A 13,650-nucleotide genomic window follows, 5' to 3' on the forward strand; every position below is an offset into this window, starting at 1 on the left:
ATGTTTTAAAAAAAATAATGAAGAAGCAACCCAGGTCTGGCATCAGAATGTTACTGTCTTGTAGGACCAGAGCATGACTGGTTAAATAGTCGCATTCAAAGCACAGGCCATGAGGGAGAGCTTAGAACATGGCTCCCTGAATACAAACAGCAAAGTGTGGGTACAACTGTGGCAGTGTTAAAGGGAACCATACACAAACGTGAGAGTCAGCTCTGAGCTAGCACACCAGGAAAGGATGGTCCTATTGAATATCTCTTATGACACCAGTTCCAACCATTCTTTCCTCTTTGGGGGTGGTGGGACTAGGAGTGGCAGACTTGGGCCCCTCAGGACAGTGAAACCATTCCTTTCATTTAGGTTGGATTATATCTAGGTGTGCAAAAGGTGGAAACTTCAAGGCATCTGTTCCCATTCAGATTTTGTTAACCTGGAATGTTGCTGTGGTTAAATCAGTCACAGTGATGAAGAAGATCCTCAATATCAAAAAGAATAATCTGCTTGTAGGAGGCGTATGAGGAGGTCTGGATCAGAAAGAGATTAATTCTATATGGCTAAAAGAAAGTTGAAAACAGAAGGGGTGATAACCCTCATCTGAGAAAGACATGTCAAACTCTAAAGAAGATACCCTGAGATAAGTGAAATGTCTCTACTCCTATGGTAACCCCATTGAAGAGGGGGGAAAAAATAGTTTTGAAAATCTAAACCTTCTACAAAAATGGCATTGTTACTTTCATGTCTCTCCTGAGGGCTGGTTGACACAGCTTAATATTTGGTGTGCGATTTTGCTTCTACTGGTAGTTGTTTGGGTGGGAGCAGCTGCGATAATCTTTAAAACAGATCAGAGTTCTGCTAGTATGGCTAGGCAGTTAAGTAGTGGGTAATTGATATCTATAGTGATTGACTCTAGGTCACTATCCAATCAACCTAACTGGGGGGCGGCGGAGGATTGGTTACTTATATCTAGATGTTTTTCGGCTGAGTTCTGCTGGGGGCAGGAAGGGAAATGTTAAGTGGATTGAACCGAGATCTGCCAATTCACCATATTACAGAACAGCTGTTTCGGTTGTTGCAGGGAATGGTTTGCTAAAATAGCAATCTCACATGTTTAATCTGGAAAAGATGTTAAAGATCATTACATCGAATGTGAGGACTCTCAGTGCCTCCTCTAAGTTACTGAGCATTTTCAGTTTCTTGAAAGATCTTGCACAAGGCAATTAAACTGATCTCCTGAAGAGACACTGCTTTTTCATTGTTTTTTTTTTTTTACTTTATAAACAAGGGAACAGTATTGAAAGGAAATGTTGAATGAGATGGAATCCATGGGTTAGGTGGACAGTGTTGCTGCACAGGGCGTGAATCATGTGTTCGTAACGGCTGAGCAGAAGGAGCTCAAATAATTCACCATCTCTTGCTGGATTCCAGTGCTTATACTTTATTGCTACTGGTGTCTAACTGGAGAGCTCTAGGATTTTAACTAAGGGCCTGATTACCACCTTGATAGATGGAATACTCCGTCACAAACGTGACTGATATCCCGCCTGCCGTTTTACAAGGTCCATAGGACATAATAGAGCTTGTAATATGGCAGACGGGATATCTGTTATGTTTGTGAGGAGTATCCCATCCGTCAAGGTTGTAATCAGGCCCTAAGTGTAAAACATGGAACTGGGGAAGGGGAGAGGCATGGGCCTAGGTCCACACCAATCTTGCTGAGGCTGTAGTTATAGCTCTAGGCAGCAAGTCAAGTAGTCCAGAGGGATGATTCAGTGAATCAGGTGAATGTTCTGGAGTTCTGTTTCCCTCGGGGGTGGTGGGCAAACAGCTAGTTAGGTGTCAGATCTTGAAAAGACAGTATAATTGATCAAAGTCATGCCATCAAAGTCATGCCCAAAATTATGTGAGCGAAAACAGACATATTCAGTAGCTCACTGGTGGTAGTGTTAAGAGATGGTCTCTTTTATTCTACTAATTTTGGATAGGAACCCGTTGTATAAGACACAATAGGACCTATATTGCAAGTTGCGGAAGGAGAACTCTAGTGGGTGGTGCTAGGAAAAGAACATGGCGGATTGTTTGGGTTCCAATAACCCAAGGTAGGCTCTTTAGCTTCACCCAAAACATAGGGTAAATCATGTGTGATTGTGATAAGTCACTCCTTGCTGGATAGAATAAGGGAGCAGAGAAAGTTTCCAATCACATCCCAACACAAATCTCTATTGATACTACACCCAAAGGCAAAGATTCTGCTGACTGCGTCGGAATGCCATAAAACATCAAACAGTAGTGGAGGATATTAAGAAAAAGTATATAATTAATGGTAGATAGAAGGGGGTTTGTGGTATGCTATAAAGGAAGCTTTAAGTAGTCATATCACAATTGCGCTGCAATCCTTAGTAGAATGAGAATTACATACGTTGGAAAATTTACATAATGTATTCATTATATCAGAGGGTATGGTGAAAAGGTTACATCAGTCCATATTCAGCACCACGTTTAACAGCTGGATAAAGTAATGCCCACCCTGTTGAGAACTAAAGCAAACATTTTATTACAGGGCAGTACAACTAGGAAGCTGCTAGCAGGTAAGTTCTTTGTATTGTATTGGCATTTATATAGCTTTTACTACCGCTGACCATTCGCTGTCTTTTCCAGCCAGGTAGCATACCTAGACATGGGTACCCAGTGTTATTAGTCAAATTCGGAGATGGGGTTGTTTATGTTATGTTTCAAAATATGTAAATAGGGTTTTGATGCTAGGTTGTTCAATTGTTGTCATTCATATCTGGAGGATGAATTTGTGTTCCGGTAGGTTAATCCCATTGCTAGATGCATTGTCACGGATGCTGTTTCTGGACAGGTATCATGCTCCTGATTGATACCTGGTGCTAGATTGTGTCAGATAAAGAGGTAGAGATTAGTCAAGTTATTCCAGGGTTGGGGATTGCCATCTGAACAGGCTTCTCATGAATGTTTCAGCAGTTAGTGTTTTTCTTATGTGTAGGTTGGTTATGTTTGCAGACAGGTTAGTACTTTCGTTTGGAATACTATCGTTAATGTATTTAGTCAAAGCTGTTTGCATTGAGGTTGTCATGCTGATCCATGCAAATGCTGTCTGATAACCACAGTGGTTCGCTTTCCCCAAGATGATTTGATTATCCTGTAGGTATATATTATATTAGTAGGGTATTGTTTCTGTCGAATATGCAATAGTCTTACTGGTGTTCATTCTGTAATAATGCTCTAATAATTGCTATGTAGATATAAGTTATTGGCATTTAAGCAGTAACATTACCTGGGTCATCGAGTATACCATGAACAGTTTTGATCATGATGACCTGTTGAGGGATTGTTCTGATATATTCAGGTAGGTAAATAATGACTTCACCATCCGCCCGAGTTCTGAGTAACTCCCAATGGCTGATATCTTTTCCATTGTCAGTTGTCAATTTAACCCACATGACGCTAGCGTTGAGTCTTATATAATTGAGGAATATCTCCTCTGGGTCATTCCGGAGCTAGTGATGGTCCCCACTGGCTCTAAAGCTTAATGCACTCATGTTGAATAGGGGTAAGAGCCTGCAATGGTAGTTCAAACTCTAATAGAGAGGGCAATCACACGTTCAATCCTCCACAGAGCACAAGCCTTATAGACTACATTTTGTTTAGTGTTTGGCTTTGGCCTAAACTATTTTATAGGGCGGTAATACCCCGCCAAGACAGCCTTTTCGATAGTTCCCAAAAGCTTTTTGCTAGGATAATCTTGAGCAGACTGTAAGAATGGATAACAGCTAAAGAGATATTGCCCCTCCCCAACAAGCTGGTTTTAGAGAATGCAGCAGCACACTTAACCAGGTGTTTCGTCTCCAGCTGTGGTACTGGAAGACTGTCCTATTAGGGGGTGGTCGACTCTACTTGGTCTTTGTAGACCTAAGGTCTGCATTTGATCTACTCTCCCGCCGTACCCTCTAGCAGATTCTGGCTGACATAGGGGTACCACGATACTGTTTGGATATGATCAAGAGACTCCATGACAGCAGTTACCTGCAAGTCAGATGTGGGCGATCGTGAAATGATAAATCCATTCACAGTTCATAAAGGGGTTTAGGCAAGGTTGTGTACTTGCACCACCCTATTTACTCTATTGCTTAATTATCTGGTTAACACACTATTTATTAATTATCTGGTCATGTTTTTGGATCAATGTGACTCGGGCGCTCCACATCTTGCAAACATCAGGGTGCCTGCCCTAATGTTTTCAGATGACACGCTGTTACTCTCAAAAACACTAATGGGGTTGCAAAGAATCCTTGATCGATTCAGCCACTTTTGGAAGTTAAGAGGCCTAGACATTAATATTAGGAAAACTAAATATATGGTTTTCAACCCATGCTATTCTACCTGCCCCAATCCCATGCTGAGAGGGTCTCCTTTGGAGCTCGTACATAATTTTGACTATCTGGATGTCACCCTAAGCGAGCATTTTGATTGGCAAACCCATATTGCAGATTCAAACTAGAGCCAATATACGGGGAATAATAAAGATGCATAAAGGCTCTCAATATCACCCAATTTCACTGGCACTCCAAATTTACAGTAGTCAGGCCCTTTGAACAGTCCTGCATGGCATAAAGCTATGGGGCCAAAGGCAGATGTCATTGGTCTCAGTCAAAACACACTTTATGCGTCAATTGACTGGTCTTCCCATCAGTACACCGCTGCTCCCCCTAAGGTTAGATTTGGAGCTAAGAAGCATCTCAGACTGAGCTGGTGTAAGGCCCATTGTGTATTGGAGAAGGCTCTGGACCATGTCAGAGCTCTGCGCTTACTCAGGCTTAGCCGTGGTGATACGTATTCCAGGCTCAGGCAACATACCCTGGCTTAGGCACATAAAAACTATTTTCACTAAAATTGGGCTCGAGAGAATGTGGGATGTTCCTGAGGAGGCTTGTGTGACCACAAAAAAATTAAGAGAACCTACTGGCAACACAAATTGGGCATAATGAAAGGCCAGTCTAGTTTGGGCCACCTTACTTCTACCTTCCTACTGACGAAGGACAGCTTTGAAGACAAGAGGTTCCTGGATGATATAAAACCTACAACTACCAGGAAGCTCTACCTGCAGTTTAGGTATGGGACCCTGCCGCTTTCTTCTTTTGCAGCATGTTGGGGGGCGTGAACCAGGGCCAAGTGGCAGGCTGTGCCTGTCTTGTACTAACTCAAAAGAATCAGTTGTCCATGTCATACTTTTCTGCCCTACATATCAGAGCATCAAGAAAAATGGATCTTGCCACTCTGTCCGAATATAGATGTCAGGGATTATAGCGAGGCTCTGCAAATTCTAAAAACAAACACTAGCCAACATGTAGTCTTTATGGTCTCTCGGTTCTTCCTGGCGATGTGGAGGATCAGCAAAAACAAAGTTCTCTAACATTTGCCATAAGATAACAATGGTCCATTAGGCATGTTTCTACTTGTGCTTATTTTTAGCTTTTAATTCTTTTGCACTCACTATTTTAAAGAAATATTTAGTTTATTGCCTAATACATGTCTTTGGTTTTAAATCTTTTATGTATATTATATTTATGGCCATTCATACTTCAAATTTAACAATTTGCACAGTGATATTTTTACGTACTTTGATGGCAATCTGCCCAATAAGGTTTGTTTGACCTGAACTGCATAATTTGCCAACTTGGACCTAGAAGAATGAACCTCCATTCCTTTTTCTTATTCTGTTGTATGAAAAGTTGCAGTGCTAATCTAGAGCACAGCTTTCTTTTTTTTAAAGTTATCTCTTTTTGTGTCATTTGCCACAAGACTGGTTCCCTGCTGTTCATTGCTTGTGCATGATGCACCAAATTTGAAAGGACTTCTTCTGACAACCAAGAGCTAGTGAAGGTCTTCAGCGCAGGAGAGATGTGAATTTGTATTCCTACATGTCCGAGTTACCTTACCCCTCTGCATTCTGAATTCTTTAGAGTCACCTCATAAGTGAAATTGATAGTCTCTGGCATAAACCATTGCCATAATACAGTTGTGACTTGATGAGGGAAGTAGTTGCCTGGACTTTGTGAGGGAATCTTATATATTTGATAATAGGAAGTGTAATCCTCATTGAATGGTATGTTGATTTTATTAATTGAATTCCCTTTGAGATAATAGATAAGGCTGGGTCCAGTATAATTCCTGTTTTTTTTCACTTCCTTTGAAGTTATTTGCGGTGTTCCTAATTTATTAGGTCAGGCATAGGATTTACAATCTGCACACATAAGGATCTCTGTTTCTGCGGCCTTGTTTGAGATGGTTTGTTACCATCAAACAGCCATTTGCTTTCAGACCACCACCTAATTTTGAGGTTTCAGGGTTATTTGGATTTTCCAGGTGAAGGATTACCTGTGTATCGTCTGTTCTGTTTTTACATGCAAGTTGGAGGATTTGTTGAATTCCAGGAGGAGTCTGATGCAAAAATTAAAAAGTAGTTCAGAGATGTTTTAGCCTTGAGAAACTCTTGCTAGTATGACAAACAGAAGTAAGACAGTACTAATCAGGGAATTTGCCAAGCACTTTCTATGATGGAGGAAATGAGTGAAGACCGTAAGAAACATATACTAACTCAATTACAAAAACTATCGACCGAGCAGATGGAGTAACTAAAATGACCTATTAGGTTAGAAGAAATAACTGAAGCAATCAGGAGGTTAAAAGAATGCTGAAGTTACGAGGCCTGATTTTGTTTCTCTTTAACACTTTTAAGAATTTTGAACAGACACTGGCACCAGAATTCTACAATTCTACAATGCTTCCTTCGTTTTAGTCTCATTCACAGGTAACATAATGCAAGTTTTTTTATTGGTCATCCCTCAACGTAGGAAGGATTCGCCCCACTGTAGCTCATACAGACCCGTCTTTGTTGAATCTAAATGTTAATGTTTTCACAAGAAAACTAATAGCTAGACTTTATCCTTTGATACAGCAGATCATTTTACATTCAGACCAATTGGGACTGATATGTCAAAGGCATTTGAGCCATAATATGCACAACTGTCTTACAAATAATACATAACCAAGGAAAATAGGTCCTTAAAATATTGGACAAATAGAGTGTGTGGGAATTTAAGGAAGGGATGCTGATGAAGACCACTGCAAACATCAATTGTTCGCTGCGAGGGTATGAGTGAAAGGTCTAACAGTCCAATCTTTTGATCCGAAGAGGCACACAGCAGTGGTGTGCTTTGTTGTTATTTCTTTTCATTCTGATAATGGAGTCATTAGTTATTTCCATGAGGCAAAATAAGAGTATCTCCAGAGTGTAAATAGGGCAAACTATCTTTAAACTCCGGTTGTCCGGACTCCTACTTGCACATTTCCCATACATACGTAAAATCGCTTCCGGCGGTCTGGTAATTTTCTGCATTGCTCCTAAAGCATGTAACAACCTGCATCTATACATAAGAGCCTCCTCCTCACTTCCTGAATTCCTCAAAAAGCTGAAGACCTAGCTTTTCGAGTAGTCCTACTCGGCTGTAGATTCTGTTAGACTCACAACTGGTCAGCGCCAGGATACCATCCAGAGTAATAGTGGGCTCTTCAAATCTGCGTAACATAACCCAAATGAGGTAATAGATGATGATCTCTATGCAAAACTCGAGGATATCTCCAACAGCTCTTATTGAGAAGCTTGAAAGACACCTGAAAGTGTTTGCTTTTAAGGTTAATAATATAAGGATGTCTAAAACCTTGAACCTTTCCACTCCATCAAGTGAAACAACGAAATTGGAGTAGCAGTTCCCTCTGAAATGGGAGTCCAAAGGTATTACATTTTTGGAGGTTCGATTCATAACTTCCTTTTAACAGATAATGCATTTGAATTACCACCACTGATTGATTAGTGATACTCAGATGGATGGCCAGGCATGGAATCCCAGAGCCTTTTCTTTCTTGGGAGAATTGCAGTTGTCAAAATGACTATGGTACCAAGGATGTTTTTACATATTTCAGACACTACATTGTGCTGCTGTTAGAGACGTGCTGCAGTCCTTACAGAGATCCAAACATAACTTTTTTATGAGCTGGGATGTCCTCTAGGGTTTCATGGAAACCGTCTGGTGCAAAACCCTAGATAAGGAGTTTTTCTTGGCTTGTTTATTATTACCAAGCAGCTCATCTGAGCCACCTAGCTCATTGGTCTTGAGGAGACACAGGAAAATAGTGATGTTTTGTGTACCTCACATTTTGCTGGAAAGCCAGTGGGGTTAGTTCGATGTTTGGCTAAGAGCAACTAGCCCAAGAAGATATATGTATCACATCTATCACTATGGTTACCATTTAGGTATGGGAGAAGGCCACCTAAGCTAGCAGACTTAAATCCATTTTACCTCGATAACAGTGAAACTGGATTTAAAGCTTGACCTGTCAAAGTGCAAATGCATACATTTGATTTCCTCCTATGAGCACTGGCACCTCATCGGAAGCACTGCAGTTCCTGCTGGACTTTGATGCGTGTCTCTAGACCCTTCTCTCTAATCGAGGTAGGGAACATACAAAATGAAAGACTAAAGCATTTTTGAAAAAGCACAACAGACAAGGTTCTCTGTATAAGATTTACTCAATTAGTTAAAATATCGAAATGCATAGCTGGGCCATCAAAGTTAGATCAATAAGTCTCTAAGAATACACCAGGAACCTAGTGCAGTTCTTCTGAACATCCAACAAAGATTTACCTTCTAAGTCTGGGACAGGAGTCTCCTCCTAACATGGTTCACTTGCTCATCGCCAAAATAGATTAAGCAAAGTGCAACCGTTGTATGAAAATACATTTGAGGATTTTCTCGTTGTTCTAATACATGGAGTTCTAGTGTTCCCAACATCTGTTCTCACTACATGAATGTTACATAGTATGTCATGAAGCCTGGGATAGTTGCTCTGTCCTTGGGAAAGTACACTCTACCCATGCATTTACAGGGAATCATTTTCTCAGCCAGAGCTATCAACAAGCCTTTATTATACTACAGAATAAACAGTAGTCTGAGTCACATGTTTGACAGCGACATGATGGTAATATGAACAACAAGACTTAAGTTGTCCTAATTCAGAGGAAACATTAATTTCTAAGCAATAAATTTAGAAATGTTTGAAGTTTAAGCAATCCATTTTAACAGACTATGTGCCTGCTTACAACTTTGGAGGAGGTGCTAATCCGTCCCAAATGTGACGGATATACCACCAGCCGTATTACGAGTTCCATAGGATATAATGGACTCTTAATACGGCTGGTGGTATATCCGTCACTTTTGGGACGGATTAACACCTTCCTCCAAAGTTGTAATCAGGCCCTTTATATCTACAACATTGTCACTCTCAAAAGAAGAGGAGTGCTCAGAATGGGCATTCTCTACAGAGTGGGTAATCAATTGAGTAGTTCAAACTGGATTTGGGCTTCCTTGAGATGGAAACATTTAGGTTTAGCTAGATTAGGCACTTGGACTCTCATCTACCTATCAAGAAAGGGGTCATTTAGGACATTGGACAACTGAAGGTCGGCTGCAAGCTAAGACGACCAATACACAACTCGTTTTAGATATTAAAAAATATTAGCACATCCCAGGTCAGACAGGAAATGCCCTCTCATATTGCTTAGGAAGTGGAAGTAGGGAGCACTTTTTCAGACATAGAACAGGAGGCTATCATGACTAGGATAGGCACAGAAGTGCGGCAGATAGGAAATGTTTTTTTAAATTGTATCAGTGGCACTGCATTCCAGAGCAGGGGCACAAATGTGACAGAACTAAGTCAACTTTGCTAGAGCGAGTATGGAGTTTTTGATACTATAGTACATATCTTTTGGTGGTCCCCATATCTGGTGATAAAGTCTAGACTGTGATCAACAGTGTGCATGGCGTTGACCTCCTACGTCACTGATGTCCTTTGAGCAACCTAACACCTAGCCATTTCCTGCTTCTTTTAAAGAATGGGAAGTAAACACCACAATTGGCAGCCAGACAAATGAGAGTCATGGTTGCAGACGAGCTGGCATCTTATTGCCATGGAAAGGGTAATGATACTCGGAGAGAATAGGGGGCAAGATTTTGATGCTGACTGGGGCCTCATGTTGAATTCTAAAATATTAATTGAGAGTTTCCACATCCTAGCTATTTAAGTTTCTAAGAATTGTTTCCTCAAGCAGGGGATCAACCACAATTGAAAGGTTTGAAACTCATGCAAGAGGGGAAATATCAGAAGATGTATGCCATTTGAGCTAAAACATGTTATTGGTCCAGTGCAATGCTGATGTTTTGAGATATGAATGTCTGCTCAAGGTGTTGAGAGGATCACTGAGGATGGGGGCAATTTGGTTTTGGCAGTCTTAGTTGATATGTTGATTAAGTGGAGCTCTTTTGCATTTCATTCTGAATATATCAAGGAAACATTTGGTTCTTGAAGTCTGCAGATGTTCTAGCTGATGGTTAATTCTTGTCTTGTATCCTTTCCAGGCCTGTAGTGACTTTTGACCTCCTCGGAGAAGATAGTATGGTGTTGGGACGACTGGTCCATACCTTAGGAATCCTGATGTACTTCGCCCTTCATACTACGGTAGGAAATAGGAGGTGACATGAGATGCTGGTGGGCAGGGATCTTAAAAATACCCTCTGTTGATAAAGACACAAGGTTCATTATTTTTCGTCTAATCACCGAGGATCTCTAGCAGAAAAGTCATCTAAATATCCTCTGTGGCACCATAAAATCAGACTTATTTTCCAGAATACAGAAACTATGGGGGGTCATTACAACCCTGGCGGTCGGTGATAAAGTGGCGGTAAGACCGCCAACTGGCCGGTGGTAAAAACTTTGCTATTACGACTGTGGCGGAAACCGCCAACAAAGACAGCCACTTTAATACTCCGACCGCCACAGCGGTACAAACAAACAGCTTGGCGGTGACCGCCAACAGAGAGGCGGAGGACAATTTACCGCCCACAGTATCACAACCTACCAATCCGCCAACTTTTCTGGGGCGGATTCACCGCAGATAAAAACACGGCGGACATAGGATTCCGAAGGGAAAACGCTCACCTCTACACACCCCACGAGGAATCAGGACACCATGGAGCTGGAACTCCAAATTCTCCCTGCAATAGTCTTCCTGCTCCTCTACCAGGAGCACGAACGCCGGCGGCGAAGACCACGGAAAGTACTGCACCTACGAAACAGGGGCGGGGGAGGGGAAAAACAGGGACACACACACGCAACACCCCACCCACGACAACACACACACTAATACAGCATGATATATTACACTTACACCCCCCAAACCTCCCGGAAGAATGCAAAGACAAAAGGAAATGAGTGGAACCATTGTAATATATTAAAAGCAAGTAGGCAAAAATATATATATACACCATTAACAAAATATACACCAAGCATAGTAGTCCAGGTAGTGCTCCAATTAAGTCAGTGGAACACTAGGCCCACATGGTATGGGCGAGGCCTACACAAGATCCCCGACCATGACGGAGAGAACACTGCAGGGGCATCAGAGAGCAACTAAACAGGCACCTCAGGGGGAGGGAAAGGGGGGCACCTCAGCCGGTTGAGTGCACAACGCCAAATCCACGAGAGGGCCACATGCCCACTGTTCCATCCTGGGGAGTGCAAAGCCATAGTCTCTCAAGTCTATACAGTGGGTGGGTTGCCGACTGCCATATCCTGGGGAGTGCAAAGCCACAGTCTCTCAAGTCTCTCCAGTGGGTGGGTTGCCCACTGCCATATCCGGGGGAGTGCAAAGCCACAGTCCCTCAAGTCTATACAGTGGGTGGGTTGCCCACTGTTCCATCCTGAGGAGTGCAAAGCCACAGTCTCTCAAGTCTCTCCAGTGGGTGGGTTTCCCACTGTTCCATCCTGGGGAGTGCAAAGCCACAGTCTCTCACGTCTATACAGTGGGTAGGTTGCCCACTGCCATATCCTGGGGAGTGCAGAGCCACTGCCTCAAGTCTCTCCAGTGGGTGGGTTGCCCACTGTTCCATCCTGGGGAGTGCAAAGCCACAGTCTCTCAAGTCTATGCAGTGGGTGGGTTGCCCACTGTCATATCCTGGGGAGTGCAAAGCCACAGTCTCTCAAGTCTATACATTGGGTGGGTTGCCCACTGTTCCATCCTGGGGAGTGCAAAGCCACAGTCTCTCAAGTGGATAACAGTCTCCACTGGTTCTGGAGGGGGCATGGTGCCCAGAGTGCATCATCCTGCTAAGGACAGAGGTAGTGGATGGATCTCTCCACTGGTTCTGGAGGGGACATGGTGCCCAGAGTGCATCATCCTGCTAAGGACAGATCTAGTGGATGGATCTCTCCACTGGTTCTGGAGGGGGCATGGTGACCAGAGTGCTTCATTCTGCCCGTGACGGACTCAGTAGCTTCAGTGCCCTTGGCGCTCATGGTCCAACGGTGCTTGAGACGGCGGTGCCCTGTTCAGCGGTGCTTGAGACGGCGGTGCCCTGTTCAGAGGTGCTTGAGACGGCGGTGCCCTGTTCAGCGGTGCTTGAGACGGCGGTGCCCTGTTCAGCGGTGCTTGAGACGGCGGTGCCCTGTTCAGCGGTGCTTGAGACGGCGGTGCCCTGTTCAGCGGTGCTTGAGACGGCGGTACCCTGTTTAGTGGTGCTTGAGACGGCCGTGCCCTGTTTAGTGGTGCTTGAGACGGCCGTGCCCTGTTCAGCGGTGCTTGAGACGGCGGTGCCCTGTTCAGCGGTGCTTGAGACGGCAGTGCCCTGTTCAGCGGTGCTTGGAGCGGCGGGCTCCTTTGCAGTGAGTCAGCTGCTGGCGGTCCTTCATGGCCCAGCGGGGCTTGTGCTGGCGGTCCTCTCTAGCCCAGCGGGGCTTGTGCTGGCGGTCCTTCATGGCTCAGCGGGGCTTGTGCTGGCGGTCCTCTCTGTCCCAGCGGAGATGATGGCTGTGGCCTCCTGGGCAGCGGGGATGATGGCGGTGGCCTCCTGGGCAGCTGGGCTGGTGCTGGCGGTGGCCTCCTGGGCAGCTGGGCTGGTGCTGGCGGTGGCCTCCTGGGCAGCTGGGCTGGTGCTGGCGGTGGCCTCCTGGGCAGCTGGGCTGGTGCTGGCCTCCTGGGCAGCTGGGCTAGGGCTGGCGGTGGCCTCCTGGGCAGCAGGGCTGGTGCTGGCGGTGGTCTCCTGGGCAGCAGGGTTGGTGCTGGTGGTGGTTTCCCAGCAGCTGGGCTGGTGCTGGCTGTGGCCTCCTGGGCAGCTGGGCTGATGCTGGCGGTGGCCTCCTGGGCAGCAGGGCTGGTGCTGGCGGGGGCCTCCTGGGCAGCTGGGCTGGTGCTGGCCTCCTGGGCAGCTGGGCTGGTGCTGGCGGTGGCCTCCTGGGCAGCGGGGATGATGGCGGGCTTCTCCGCCGTGCTGCTCTTCCCAGACTTGCTGAGTTTCTTGTGCCCCTTCCCCACCTTGGAAGGTGTCGCAGCTGACTCCACACTCCCACCTGTACCCCTGGAAGCGGCTTTGGTGGATGGAGTCTTCCCCCTCTCCCGCATGGCACTGGCCAACTTCTGATGCTGGACAGATGGGGGACTGTCTGTGCTGTGGCTCCGTGCCACACTGGCTGCCCTGGTGGCTGGTGCACTCCAGATTCCAGTGACTACAGGCACCACTGGTC

General features: G+C 44.8%; 1 protein-coding gene across 5 annotated transcripts in view; it reads left to right on the top strand.

The window, feature by feature from the left end:
• Positions 1–13,650, top strand: part of TELO2 (telomere maintenance 2) — an 863,005-nt gene that overhangs the window by 677,170 nt on the left and 172,185 nt on the right. For all 5 annotated transcript variants that reach the window (XM_069210626.1, XM_069210623.1, XM_069210621.1 and 2 more), the window contains one exon: positions 10,491–10,590. In XM_069210626.1, the coding sequence (XP_069066727.1) occupies positions 10,491–10,590 (100 nt within the window). The remainder of the gene's footprint in view (positions 1–10,490; positions 10,591–13,650) is intronic.

The sequence above is a fragment of the Pleurodeles waltl genome, chromosome 10 (assembly GCF_031143425.1).
Source record: "Pleurodeles waltl isolate 20211129_DDA chromosome 10, aPleWal1.hap1.20221129, whole genome shotgun sequence".
Lineage (NCBI taxonomy): Eukaryota > Metazoa > Chordata > Amphibia > Caudata > Salamandridae > Pleurodeles > Pleurodeles waltl.